This window comes from Acomys russatus, chromosome 26 (assembly GCF_903995435.1).
Source record: "Acomys russatus chromosome 26, mAcoRus1.1, whole genome shotgun sequence".
NCBI lineage: Eukaryota > Metazoa > Chordata > Mammalia > Rodentia > Muridae > Acomys > Acomys russatus.
In genome coordinates, this window is record NC_067162.1 from 35,380,432 (window position 1) to 35,395,189 (window position 14,758).

At 41.2% G+C, this 14,758-nt stretch overlaps 1 protein-coding gene and 2 non-coding genes across 3 annotated transcripts in view; all 3 read right to left on the reverse strand.

Annotated features, from left to right (window-relative positions):
• The window catches only part of Sf3b3 (splicing factor 3b subunit 3), a 40,423-nt gene extending 25,796 nt beyond the window's left edge, over window positions 1-14,627 (reverse strand). Inside the window, exons 1-9 of the mRNA XM_051169042.1 lie at window positions 14,487-14,627; window positions 11,973-12,109; window positions 9,975-10,301; window positions 8,826-8,998; window positions 8,174-8,315; window positions 5,446-5,558; window positions 3,841-3,978; window positions 2,617-2,720; window positions 948-1,113 (exon numbers count right to left, since the gene is read on the reverse strand). Coding sequence (XP_051024999.1) covers window positions 948-1,113; window positions 2,617-2,720; window positions 3,841-3,978; window positions 5,446-5,558; window positions 8,174-8,315; window positions 8,826-8,998; window positions 9,975-10,301; window positions 11,973-12,042 — 1,233 coding nt within the window. The 5' untranslated portion in view covers window positions 12,043-12,109; window positions 14,487-14,627. The remainder of the gene's footprint in view (window positions 1-947; window positions 1,114-2,616; window positions 2,721-3,840; window positions 3,979-5,445; window positions 5,559-8,173; window positions 8,316-8,825; window positions 8,999-9,974; window positions 10,302-11,972; window positions 12,110-14,486) is intronic.
• LOC127209736 (small nucleolar RNA SNORD111) lies at window positions 4,172-4,260 on the reverse strand. The gene has a single exon (XR_007833244.1). It is a non-coding gene; the product is annotated as a small nucleolar RNA SNORD111 (small nucleolar RNA).
• On the reverse strand, window positions 9,498-9,576 carry LOC127209686 (small nucleolar RNA SNORD111). Its single transcript, XR_007833203.1, has one exon. It is a non-coding gene; the product is annotated as a small nucleolar RNA SNORD111 (small nucleolar RNA).
• Window positions 14,628-14,758: the final 131 nt, after the last annotated feature.

The window sequence follows — 14,758 nt, forward strand, 5'->3', positions numbered from 1 at the left end:
GGGAAAAAAGAAAAGGCTCCAGCATTTCACATTAAAAACAAAACAAAAAAATCCTGCTGGGTAGTGATGCACATCTTTAATTCCAGCACTCGAGAAACAGTGGCAGGAAGAAGCAGGCAGATCTCTGATTTAGTTACCAGCCTGTCTGTCTACAGAGTTGAGTTCCAAGACAGCAAGAGCTGCACATAGAAACCATGTTGAAAAACAACAACAAAAATGAAAACCACAAGCCAACAAACCGCAAGACACTTAATGCAATCTGTTCAGAAGTCTGAAAAGAAGTGTTATGTATAACCTGCACCTGAAATTAGTGTTTCCTTTCACTTATAAGTGCCAAAATACACTGAATAACTATTATGTTGCCACCCGTAAAAACAACTAGACTGTGTTACAAGTTTTCAGGTGTTCCAAGCGTCATTCACTCTAACCACTACTTCAAAAGCTTGTTAGATCTATGGTTATAACATTGTTAGTTACATATCACACATCCACCTGTGACGCAGCCAGCCAACTCCTAGGTTAACTGCACCAAGGACGTCTTGAGTCCCACCCCACCCCGCAAGACAGGGTTTCTCTGTGCAGCCTCAGCTGTCCTGGATCCACCTGCCTCTGCCTCCGAGTGCTGGGATTACAGGAACTTGGACCTTACACAATTAGCCACAAATGCTAGTTTACACCTGTAATCCTGGCACTCGAGAGAACTGGCTGAGGCAGGAGGATTAGTGAGTTCAAGATTAGACTTAAGCTACACAGAGTAAGACTGTCTCAATACAAACACCCCTCACAGATTATTTAGTGTTAGCCCCGGAACTTCTCTAACTATTAGTTTTCCATAGATAGGTTGTTCTCAGCCTGTAACTCAATTTGAGAAAAACTTTAAATCATTACATTTTAGACTTAATAATAATGGGCTGGCACAGTCGAGAGGTGATAGAATAAAGCCACACCTGGCAAAACAAGATGGGAGAGAGGCTGTCCAATTCATCAACCAGCACAAGGTTTTTGAGTGGTCTCGGTTGAAAGAAGAATGTGTCTCCTTCTTCTAGAGGCATGGCAGATGAAAATTCAGGTTCCTCATCATCATCTCCAAGATGAGCAATCTGATATAAGTAACTGGGGGGGGGGGGGGGAGAGAGATTTTCTTAGGCACAGGTTATGCACAAACCATTTGAGCATAGATATCAGCATACTTGGAATGTGACACTGAAGTTGGCTGTATAAACTTCAAAGCCAGAGACGCAATAAGGTACTTAAAACAAATGGCAGACTGAGGAAAGAACATGGGTTAGGGATAGCCTAGTCAGAAGAATGCTTCACACATAAGCATGGGGACATATGTTCAAATTCCTACTACCCATGTGAAAACCAGAATGCACCAGTACCCATCTAATCCCCAGAGCTTGATTCCTGAAGCTTGCTGGCCAGCCAGCCTACACACTTTAGGTTCAGTGCAAGAAGATCATCTCAGAAAATAAGGCAAGAGCTATTGAGGAAGGCACATGGCATTGACATCTGGCCTACACACCCACTTCCATTGGTGACAAGGCAGAAATCGCACAAAAATCCTAGAAAGCATCTATACTTTAATCATGAGAAAACTGAGCTTAGATGATGAGTTTGGAGTTGTGGATACTGGTCTTAAATTGGTGACTAGAGTTCAGATTTCTTCCATTTGGCAATGAAAAGCCATAAAAGGGGGGGGGGGGGGCCTGGAAAGATGGATGGCTCAAGCAGTTGAGAGCACTGCTCTTCCAGAGGACCTGAGATCAATTCTGGGCAATCACACGGTGGCTCATAGCCATCTATGTGATCTGATGCCCTCTTCTGGCTTGAAGAGGAACATACAGATAGAGCACTCATATACATTAAGAAAATCTTAAAAAAAAAAAAAAAAAAAGAAAGCCAAAGATTCTTAATACAGAGAGACAAGAAATAATGTCACTAAGGACTGTCCTATCTTGTTGAGATGACATGGAGATGACTATAAAGACTAGATTTTGCAGGAAAACCAATCAAATTAAGTTTAGACTGGAACCACTCTAAGAAGTAAAACTAGAACTCTGAACTTGACCAAAAGTAGTAGAGGAAAAATAAAATGAGATCTCAAGTCACCAGAAGCAGCCCATTAATTATTAATCAAAATTACTGAGCAAAACACACTAATGATGTGGGTAGGCAGTGTGGGTACTGACAAGTTTCAACTTAAGGTCAAGAGAGAAGTACTTATGGAAATCAGAGGCTTTTAGTTTTCTGCAGTCATCTCACGATGCGGCCCAAGCTGGCCTCAAATTTGAGATCCTCCTGCCTCAGCCTGTGCCACTATACTCAGACATTCAGAGTAGTACTAAAGCCACTTAAATAAAGGAAGCTAACAATGAATATGAATATAGAAATGAGACTGGAGAGATCACTTGGGGTGGTGTGGTGATTTAAGAGCGCTTTCTGTCCTTACAGAGGACCTGAGTTTGGTTCCCAGCACCATTATGTTGACAGCTCACAACCAACTGGAACGCCAGTCCCAGATGCCTCTTCTGGCTTTCACGTGTGTGTGTGTGTGTGTGTATACACACACACACATATGTATATATCGAGATAATAAAAGGATTGATTACTCACTGATTTCCAAATTCTGATGCCACAAAGAGGAAGCCTGTTTTAAGCACACACATAGCAGCAGCAACAGGCACAGTATCAAAATACTTCAGGCGGATCTCAGTTACCTGGGGGGAAAAAAAAAGACTAGTGTAGATAGAGGCCACTGAAGCCTGCCCTCCATACATCACAAATACAACCAAGTAAAACACTGCTCAGCATCTAAACCACAAGTGAACAAATGACAATTCAGACCTGCCAGGCAGATTTATTTATACATGGTCAGTTGCTCTTTCTACTTCAATTTAGACAGACCCTATATGGCACAGAAATATGGAAATTAATTACCCAACCATTACAAATTTTACCAATTCCATCTAAACAGCTACTTAAGACACTTAAAATCTCCAACTGTTAAGGACCAAGACAAACAAACAAACAAACAAACAAACAAAAAAAAAAAACAAGTACATTATCAACTTCTAAGATATTAGAGCTTTCTTATTCACATCAATTATTGTTATAACCTAAAAAAATTAACATTTCAAATGGCTTTCCAGGTACTTGCTAGCCAAAATGGGAAAACATATATTCACATTCAAACCCAAAGATAATCACTTTCTAAAGTATCTAAATTTCTAAGTTTTCCTTTCTTTATTCAAAGTATATTATTGCCTCATACCATAGATCTGAGGCAGTTTCCCCTCCCTCCCTCCACTTCTCCCAGATTCACTCCTCCCCCATTTCCTCTTCAGAAAAAACCAGGCCTCCAAGAGACAACAGCAAAATAGGACAAAACACAAAACAAGATACAGTAAGACAAATGCCCTCTTTGCGACTGGTCAAGTACTAGTTATACTTACTCCTATCTTTATTTTTCTCCAGACACCACCGCCTGGCCTTACTCCCTATCTTAACGCAGGGAAAAGTTATGATGTATAGATGATTTTGTAAAGCAGCTATGAGAACCAGACAGCAGTAATGCACACCTTTAATCCTAGCAGAGGCAGGTAGATCTCTGTGAGTTTGAGGCCAGTCTGGTCTACAGAGCTAGGATCGCAACGACTACACAAAGAAACCCTGACTCAAAATAAAGAAAGAATAGCTTTGTAAATTTTACACACACACACACACACACACACACACACACACACACACACACGACAAGGGTTTTAGATTATATTCAAATTGAAAATCAAAAGAGATACAACAAACAGATATTTCCCCTTCCATCCATGGTCTACTTACCATATCTTCATCTGTCTCCAAAGTGATCTTAAAGATATCCCCCTGCTCCGTTTGGGCCAAAAAAAAGAACATGGACTTGGTCTTATGGGTAGCAGAGCAAACAAAAATCATTCCTCTTTCAGGGTCATCCAGGTCATTCTAGCAAGGCAAAATATATAGTCAACACTTTAGAAATAAGCACTCTTTATTCTGGAATTCAGTATTTTCCCCACAAGAACTATACCGACCACTCAAAGACTAACATACAAATATTGACCATAGTAGCTGCTAACAGAACAAAACAATTAAAGTTCGCCCCCAGCAATCAAGAAACAGCTAATAATCTACTCTGCAGCCTGATCAGATAAGCAAGGCAAAAATTATCTCCAGAGAGATGTGTCAGAGAAGAGACATGAATTAAGTAGTCATCATTTCAGGCTGTTTGTAAATTTTAAAAACAAAACCCACATTTATCCACACTGCCATGGAAACCACCCATCACCAACCAGCCTGTGCAGTACCAAGTCCCTACTCCGCCTCTCAGAGATGAGTCTGGTGCTTTGAGTTTTAAATGTTTGCAACATTTTATAAATTATGTCTAAAAGTAAATTGTTTAGCTCTTCACTACCCGAAACCTAATAAAAATTCCTGGCAGTTAGATGCTCAGTAAATGTTTTTAACCAAGAAAAGGTTTCTACCTAGTTTTTTTAGAAAACTGATCTACTTCAACCACATCAACTAACTGCCATGTAAAGGTGTGACCTGGAGCCAATATTAGAAGTAAACAAAAAGCTCAAGAGGCAACAATGTAAGAAAAGATTCAGGAGAAAGACTGGTCATGCATACATAAGATAAACAGATTGCACAGGGAAGACCACCATCGAATTCTGTACCCTCACAAGGAAGCAAATAGGCAGGCACCACCTGAATAAGGTGATAACTTGCTCAATTTGATAATAAACTAGGCATGGTACCACATGCCTATAATCCTGTAGCTTGAAAGTACATTTGGCTTATCCTGAGCTACATTGCAAATTTTGAGCTTATCCTGGGCTACATGAAACTTTGCTTCCCAAAAATATAAAATTAAGATGATAGTAAATTGATAATTTACCCTTTAAAAATATCCAGTTTTAGAAAAACAGCATTTAGGGGCTGGAGAGATGGCTCAGTGGTTAAGAGCATTGTCCAAAGGACCCGGGTTCAATTCCCAGCACCCACATGGCAGCTCGCAACTGTCTGTAACTCTAAGATCTGGCACCGCTACACCAATGCACATAAATTAAAATTAAATAAAATATTAGAAAAAAAAAAAAAAAAGAAAAACAGCATTTATTTCTTCAAATAACTAAACTTGGCAACATATAAATTTAAGATGCTACAATGGGGCCAGTGAGACGGCTCAGCAGATAACAATGGTTGCAAAGCCTAAGAACCTGACTTCAAGCAGAGATCCACATGATGGAAGGACAAAGATTGGCTCCTGCAGTTTCTCTTCCAACCCCCATACATGCATACACAGCACACACGCACACAAAATAAATGTAAAAAGAAACTATCCTATAATCATAAAAAATTTAATTCAATTCCTAAACAATAATATTTGCTCTATAGCAAAGACCTTACCCGTCTCCTGGGAATTGGACATCGGATATCTGGTTGGTCACCAAAGTTCTTGTAGGTGATATAATTTTCAGAGCAGATCAGCACTCCACTTGGACCATCTGACCCTCCAGGAACTGTGAGTCAGAAAAACCAAAAACCTTAAACTACCCCAAGCTGCTTTTATTTCCAATTGCTCTTCTCCCCACTTGATGAGGCTGTATGCCAGAAACTGTAAGACAAGTCCCTAATGTCCGCTTTTAATGCAAGTCCTTGGAAGGTGGAGGAAGAGGATCACAAGTCAAGTGGTCTTCAGTTATGGGTTGAAGTCTGAGGCTAGTCTGAGCTATGAGTGTAGAGGAGTGTTAATTCACAACACTGCTGCCCTGGCAAGAACCCATCTAAACACCTTCTAGATCTGTGTGATTCAGCCGGGATACAAACATGCCTTTAATCCAGGAAACAGGTAAGCAGATCTGAGTTCAAGGCCAGCCTGGTACAGAGCAAGTTTCAGGTAAAGAAAAGCTTAGGCCTAGGTGTGATGATATATGCCTTTAATCCCAAACAATGAAGGTTATAGAAAGAAGCAGGAAAGGGATGTCTATCTGAGTGGCAGAAAAAGAAAAGTGACAAATCAGAGAAGATTTGACAGAATAGAATATCCCAGTTCTCACAAGAGAAAGGAAAAGGGAAGCTACTTAAGGGAATACAGATAATGAGAGAACAAGCTCGACACAGGTGAAGACAGACCGAATCAGAGAGGAAGAAGAATCCAGATTAGAACAGATAGCTGGAATTAGTGTGAGGCCAAGCAGAGCAATTAGGCTGAGAAAAGCCAGATTGATGAGATCAGCTGGGAGCCAAAACAGCTAAATTGAACCAGGCAGCTATGAGCTCAGAAAGAACTAGAAAGGGTGAGTTTATTAAGAAGATAAGTCTCAGAGGCGGAAAATATTCTATGCCTAGGTTAAGATTATATGGAGGCTAGAAGCTTCCAGGGCAAGGTCTAGGTTAGCAGATAAGAGGCTATTAAGTCTCCAAGACAACAATTACCTCAGGAGAATAAAAGCTCCTTTTACATGAGATCCTGTCTCTAAAAAAAAAAAAAAAAAGCCAGGCATGATTGTTTCTGTCTGTAATCACAGCACTCGGGAGAATAGAGGATCAGGAGTAAAATGTCTTCTTTAGTTGCACAGTAAATTTTGGAGACAGCCTCTTGAGGTATAGGAGACAGTTTCAAAACACAAGAATAGGGGCTCTGATGGTAAAGTGCTTGCCATACAAGCGTGAGGACAATTTAAAAGCTGTAAGTGAAGGCACAGCCACTCGCTGTTAGTGCTCATAACTGCTGAGCTACATCTCCAGGCCCCTTCCTCACATCTAAGACTCATTTAAGGCCAGATAGTCCCACTTAGCTTTATTCTTCTAAATAGCTTTTATTTTACTAGTCTCTAAAAATGTGTTTTGGGTTTTCCTTTTCTTTTGAGATGGGAGCCTCATTATCTACACCCATGGCTGGCCTCAACACACAGTGAGATCCAACTGCCACTGGCTCTCAAGCGTTGGGACTAAAGGTATGTCACCACACCTGGTGAAATGTTTTCCTTAAAAATAAATAAATAAATAAATAAATAAATAATAGAGGTGGTAGTTGAAGGATGGCTCAGCAGTTAATAGCACTTGATGCTCTTCAGAGGACCCAGATTCAGTTCTTAGTATTCAGGTCAGGTGACTCAGTATTCAGGTCAGGTGACTGGGGCTGTGACTGCAGCCCCAGATCTGCATCCTCTTTTGCCCTCCTTAGGGACCCACATGCATGTGGACAATTGGCAAGTTCCTTGATCTGCTGAGCCACCTCGCTGGCCATCAATTTCTCTTCAGATCAGTATTGGTAATGCTTTTGAAGTATTTTATCTAAATTTTCACGTTCAGAAACTGTTAACTACACACTCCAGAGTATGAGTTACTAAAGAGCTAAGTACTTCAGATACTTAGCACAACACCCTTGTTTTCCCAGAGGTTTCTCTGTGTGGCCCTGGCTGTCCTAGAAGCCATTCTGTGGACCAGACTGGCCATGAACTTAAGAGATCCCCTGTTGGGACTAAAGACATGTGGCACACAACTTTTTTTTTTTTTTTTTTTTTTTAAATCACCTTACCATCTTAACCTTTAGCCTCAAGAAAAACAGAAATTTGGTATGGTAGCAAATATCTGTAATTCCAGCATATGAGAGACTAAAGCAAGAACTGTCATGAGTTCAAGGTCAGTTTGGACTATGTAACCAGGACTACAGAAAACAACAAACACATACAAGACATTAGGTTTACAAGAAGGAGATTAAGATCCAAATCCTAGGCTTAAGAGATAGCTCAGAGGTTAAGAGCACTGACTGTTCTTGAGTTCAGCTCCCAGCAACCACATGGTAGCTCACAATTAATGTTATTTAATGCCCTCTTCTGTCACGTGGATGTACATAATAAATACATACATCTTAAAAAAAAAAAAAAATCCAAATCCTATGTGGTAAAACCGATTAGGTTTAAGCATAAAACCGAACAAGTAAAAGACAGCTCTGCTGTTCTTCCAGAGACTGGGATTTCAATTTCCGCACCCACATGGTAGCTCACAATGGTCTGTAATTCTAGTTCATACTTCTGGTCTCCATACATAAACACAAGGAAAACACAGTTAAATTAAGTTTTGTTTTTTTTTTTTTTTTTTTTAAGTATAAAGCAGAACTGTAGAAAAGTACCTGTAATAAGGAAGTTGCCATGCTCCTCCAAAGGTTCACTGTACTTTCGAACCACATGATTTAAACCAAGGTCTAATTCATAGAAAGTAAGCGTCTGCTGGGTATTAGCTGCTGCTTCCCCTGTTGGGTCATTGTCTGCTTCCTGTAGGGCAGTGCCACAAAGACTAATGATGAAGTTTTAGACTTGAAAAGGTTATCACGACCCTTGCATTTAACACACAGCAAGTAAAGATGCACAGATTCCAAACAGTCTGACAAAGTTCATGCTACTATACAATGGTAGAACTACAAGGACCAAAAATCTCTACGCCTTCTGTCCAAAGCAAAGAGTGGCATACTTTGCCTCTTACTACTTCCCTTAAAACAAAAAACCCAAACAGAACTTTGCATTTCTCATGCAGTTCCTCACAATAAATATCTCAGTTCAGTCCAGTCATTTAAATCAGAGCAAAGAATAATATATAGCCAACTTCAAGAATTCTAAAGATTTTCAGTAAAACATTCATAACATGAAAAAAGAGCTGCTAGAAAGAATGATTTAAGAGAAAAAAATAATTAAAAACTAAAGACTAATTTAAGATCTACATACACAGGAAAGTTATTTTCGGAAAAAACTTGCAATGACTAAAAAGGAGTGAGTGTGTCCAAGTACCTCATAATCCATTTCCAGACAAGCAAACATGGGATTTTCAAATCCCACATCTACTCCAACCACATGATACACTAGCGTGTTTGCTTTGTGGGCTTCCAGGGGTGATGAAATGGTTAGCCGGGCTGCAGCGTCTCTGTTCAAGATATATACCAATTTCTGCTTCTCAATTGCACCTGAAGTTGAAGATGAACATACCAGGTTTCCATATGAAGAGACAGAAACCTAAATATATACAATGTTTACTCTTTTAAATAAGATCATTAACAGTCACCACTAACTGTACAAGTATACTGCCCTCCATAATTACCAGGAAACAAAGTCATTATTATCCCCCTCTAATAAAAATGTTAATATTCCCTCTAATTGTTCAGAAATTCTTAAGGTGCCCTGGTCTTAAGTACACCAAGAAACAACAGTAACTAATGAATTTGTTAACTATTTTTTAAAATATTTATTTATTATTTATACAGTGGTCTTATGTACATCTGCAGGCCAGAAGAGGGCATCAGGTTACAATATAGACGGTTGTGAGCCACCATGTGGTTGCTGGGAATTGAACTCAGGACCTCTGGAAGAGTATTCAATGCTCTTAACCTCTGAGCCATCTCTCCTGCCCTTGTTAACTATTCTTTGAATTAGGCCTAGCTGTTTGCTCAAAAAGTTGCCCTCTAGAAGCCCGATCAGACACACAGAATTTTCTCCAGGAATTCATCAGAGAAGAGACATGATTGTAAATCATCACTTCAGGCTGAAGAAAGCAACCAAACTGACTACACAACTAAGATCACTTCACTGTAGCCTTCGTTGCCAATAAAACAATTTTTTTTCAACTAGATAAAAGGAGTTACCTTATGACTTTCCTGTTCTTTAAAAAAAAAAAAAAAAAAAAAAAAAATTTTCAACTAGATAAAAGGAGTTACCTTATGACTTTCCTGTTCTTTAAAAAAAAAAAAAAAAAAAAAAAAAAAAAAAAAAAAACAAACCTTTAACAGTGAAAACCCAACGTAAGAGTAATATAAACGTAATGGCAAACGTTAGCACATAAAGTTACAGACGGGCACAGTGCCACGATCACAGCACGTTATACATTACATTGAGTACACATAAAAACTGGAGAAACACTCGGAACAAACAGAACGAAGCACTCACTAATCATAACAGCTCTCCCCTTGGGATCCACAGCTAAGAACTGGCCAGGAACAATACGACGACATCCACTTTTGCCAAAAGTTTCTTGGTGAATTTTCTCAAACATATTCTTAGATGGCTGATATTCCAAGATAACAATGCGGCCTGAGTCACTGCCAACTACAATGTAGTCTTTGGTGCCACCTGTTAGCCTAAAGGCCATAAGTGACCGGATAACTCCAAATACTTCAACGGTGAGGAGGGTATGTACTTTGCCAGTGTTAGGATCTGGGCGAAGTAACTCCAAGATCTTCCCACGGGAAACAACAATTTCCTGTTGTTTGGTTCCTAGGTAACAAAAAAAAAAAAAAAAGTAAACAAGAATGAGCCCCCAAAATAACCAGGATGTATATACAGAAGCAGCAGCAAAGACAAAAAGAAAATAAGTTGGAGATATCTACTTGAATACTTGAAAAGATGCTTTCCCCAGAACTGGCTAACAAACCTAATTATCACACAAGCTTTTTATAAAGGGTTACACAAGTTAAAAACAAACAACAACAACAAAACCAAACTTTTAGCCAGGCAGTGGTGGCGCACACTTTTAATCCCAGCACTTGGGACACAGAGGCAGGCCTGTGAATTTGAGGGCCAGCCTTGTGCGTCTACAGAGTGAGTCTAGAGCCAAGGCGACACAGAGAAACCCTGCCTTGAAAAAAACAAAAACAAACAAACAAGTCCAACAACAAAAACCCTTTTATTTTCCTAAGATTGGCCACCAATATTCACTATTGGGATGCATCTGTTACTGATAATTATGTGGTGGTGCATGGACTCAGATCCTTATGCTTGTATGATAAGCACTTTTGTTTATCTGTGTATGATATATGTGCACATATGTGTAAGTGTTGGTGGGCATGTGCCACCAGCAGACACATGAAGGTCAGAGGACAATCTCAGGTGTCAGTCCTCACCTTCAACCTGTATAAGACAAGGTGTTCTCCTTTTACCCACTGCACACACTGGCAATCTGACCTCCAAGCGGCCCTTTAAGAGTGCTGGGATTACAGAGGAGCTACCAAATTCAGCTTTCCGTAGGTTCTAGGGATCCAAACTCAAGTCCTTATACTTAATACAGCAAGTCTATAATGAAGCTTTCTCCAGTCCATCATTTCTAACGTGATAACGACACTGTGTGAATTCGAGTTCAATGAGGCATGTGTAAGGCAGAGAACAACCTTTAAAAGTCAATTTTCTTCTACACTGGGCTTTAATAATCAAACTCTAGCTTGAGCAACAAGCACTTTTCCTGGATGAGCTATCTTGCCAGTCTTTTTTTTTTTTTTTTTAAGACTATATATCTTAGCTATGCAGTGGTGGTGCATGGTACATGCCTTTAATCCCAGCACTCAAGAGGCAGGAGAGCTCTGTGAGTTCAAGGCTAGGCCAGCCTGGTTTACAGCACCAGGACTAGAACAACCAGGGCTACATAGAGACTGTCTCCAAAAAAACAAACAAACAAACAAACAACAACAACAACAAAAAAAAAAAAGCAAGGACTGCATCTCAGGCTAGCCTCAAATTCATTATTCATTATTATTCACCAGGCTAGCCTTGAACGCATGCTCACAATATCTCAGCCTCCACGGTGCTAGAGTTATAGGCGTGAACACACATATTCTTTTTTTTTTTTTTTTTTTTTTATCAAATTTGATGTCAAACTCAAGATTAAGAGCCTGTAATCCCTTTTCAGAGAGGTAAGGGAGAAGCACTATCACGTGAGGCCATCTTGGGCTAAAGTGAGACTGTCTTGGAAAAAAAGGACCATCACTTATAGAGTTTGTGTCTCACAACAGACAACTTGGGAAGAGATGCCCCTGAAATTGAGTGACACCAGAACATAACACAAACCTCACAGCAAAATTTGTCTTTATGTAAATAGAAAACATTACAGCAAAAGATAAGCAAAATATATATTAATTTACTTCCCTTCAGAAAGATAATACCCACAGCACTTACCAGAGAAGTTGCCATGGATGGCAAAGCTGATGCCAGTGGCCCGCTGTAAGGTCAAGTTGTACAGAAACATGGTGACAAGAAAAACTGACTCAGCACTTCAAGTCTTGGTTCTGTCAATGGTTTCAAGTCAAACCAGGCTACAGACGAAAAACAAAACAAAGCAGAAAAGGAATTCTGTATGGGAACTTCTGGTTGAAGACAGACAGAACAGGCAGAGAGAGTTAAGTGTGCTTTCTCTGTCTGGGCACGCAGATCATTCTTAGAATGCTTGCTTAGTGTCAATGAGGGCCTGGGTGCAATCTCTGGGAAGGAAAACACAGCATCGCTTATATGCTAGGCAACATTCTAGTACACTACACCCTTCGCTTCTCACCTCACGTGACTCCTGTGACAGTCTGCATACAGGCACCAACCTGCAATCTGAGCACTCAACAGGGTAAGGCAGGAGGATTATCTCCAAGTTTAAGATCAGTATAAGCTACACAGTGAATTCTAGAATGGATTATAGAGCAATACTCTGGTCTCTGTTTTTTTCTTGTAGACAAGGTCTCATTATGTAGTTCTAGCTATACTGGAACTCAGCAGCCACCTTCCAGGCACAGGGACTAAAGTTGTGCACCATTGCACCCAGCAACACCTTAAAAAAAAAAAAAAAAAAAAAAGAAAGGCCGGGCACGGCTCTCCCCGGTAACCCTTGCCCTGGAGAAGCAGAAGGCCCACTACTACAAGTTCAGTGGCCAGCCTCAGTTCCAGGCGACATTACAGAGAGCCTGACTCAAAACCCAAAACTTCTTAGCGTCAAGGAAACTTAAGCTCAAAAATTATATCTGTCGCCCAATATATAGAAAGTGGTGAAATGCCAGGAACTAAAACGTGTTCAATTAAGGCAACGTGCCTATTTATCTTTTCTGTCAAGCAAATGAACACACCTATGGTTAACTGTAGTTCAGCAGGCTACACAGATCATTCAACTTAAATGCAGCCAGGCGTGGTGGCGTAAACCTTTAGTTCCAGCACGTGGGAGGCAGAAGATGGCAGATCTCTGTGAGTTCAAGGCCAGCCTGGTCTATACAAATCGAGTTCTTGAGAAACAAAGACTCAAATGCACAGTAAAAACTTCAGATCCATTTCTCAGCAACCCAACCCAAGTCTCTCTAGAGGTTTACATGTTAACATTACCTTTCCATATGCTTATATATGTGTATATTCAAGAATAGACGTTTATACCATATTTTATCGTACTTGCTGCACAATGTTTCAAACTTCCTAAGTTATTTTGAGATAACAATAAAGGGCCAGTTTTCTGCTACAGAGAATCAACGGCTATTTACACTTCCGTTAGCCAGACAGTTAATGCAAACACACAGGAGCACGAGTACACCTCTAAGTCTTGGTGGAAGTGGCAGATTGAGGGATTTAAAATTGAAACTTGTTAAAAACTTGATACTTCCAAACTGACTTTTGAGGACCTAACAATTCGCAAGACTGGCACGTTCCAGTAGCACCATAAGCAGCCAAAGTGATGTTTTGATTTTGGTTATTTCCTTTAACGGTAAAAAAAAAAAAAAAATGGTACCATGGCCCAGTTTTCACTTATTCTATAACTGAGGGCTTTTTTTGTTTGTCTGTCTGTTTATTTTGGGCGACGGGAATGAAAACTCACGGCCTTGTGCCAAGTGCCCCACCACCGAGTTACACTTCGGATGGAGGGTAAATGAATGCCTACTCACTCACTGAGCAGACACCGAGACAAACGGATTTCCTCCCCTACTGAAGAGGTGCATGCTGGCGGGCTATCAGATTAGTAAGTACTACGACTTGGACAGACCAGGAAGCTTTAACCGCCACAACTCGGAAAGCTCGCCTCCCCGCCCCTCCCCCAGCCCTAACGCTGGGAAGCCTGCGCTTTCCCCGTGTCCTCCGCCACCTCCTTTATTTACGTCGTGCACAAACCTCAGGCACGTACTATTAACCTTCATTTTCATTAAACCCAAGACAAAACAAAACAGGAGAAAACAGGTTCGGAGGACAAAACAAAAGTCTGCCCAGCTCCCAACGCACAGATCCAACCAGATTCCCGACTCCAGAGACTTATTTGCACCTCTAAACAAACCAGGTTTTTACACCTGCGCCAGGCACTGCTCCTTCCCTCCCGGGTCGCACTATGTCACCTCGATGGGTGTACCCCCCCACCCCCGCCCCCCGGCTCCCGAGAACGGGGCCTCAACCTCCCCGCCGCGCGTGTTGCGGCTGTACGTGGTGGGCTGTGCCACGTCGGAGTCCCACGTTGTATTATGAAGGACTCGTTCCCACTCCGCGAGCAGAAGCGGAGAGAGAGCCCAGGCAAGCCGTCTGCGTGCGCACAAGCAGGCAGCCTCCTCCTCGCCTCACGCCTACCGAACCTCTCGGGCCTAAAGCTGCCCCTGCCATGCCCGCCGAAGTGCCAGGCAGCAGTCTCGCGCGGCCGCCCTCCACGTCCTCAGCTACAGAGAAATTGTGAGGCCGCTTCTTTACCCTGCCGCAAGGAGGATGGCGTCGGTATCCGATGGATGCTGAATTCCTTCAAGGCCTAAGCCGCCGCCGAAGCCAACCAGCCTGCGTCCGCCATTAGCCCCCAAGACGGACCTTCGGGTGGCGCGCGCGACGGGAAAAGGCATCCAGCTCCCGCCTGATAAATAGATGTCACTTAAAAATGCTTTCTTCTTGCTCCTGCGGTGCTTTAAGTTATTTAAATATTATAATTTGTAGTAAAATTTCCATAGGAGAGAAAATTAATTCTTAAATTA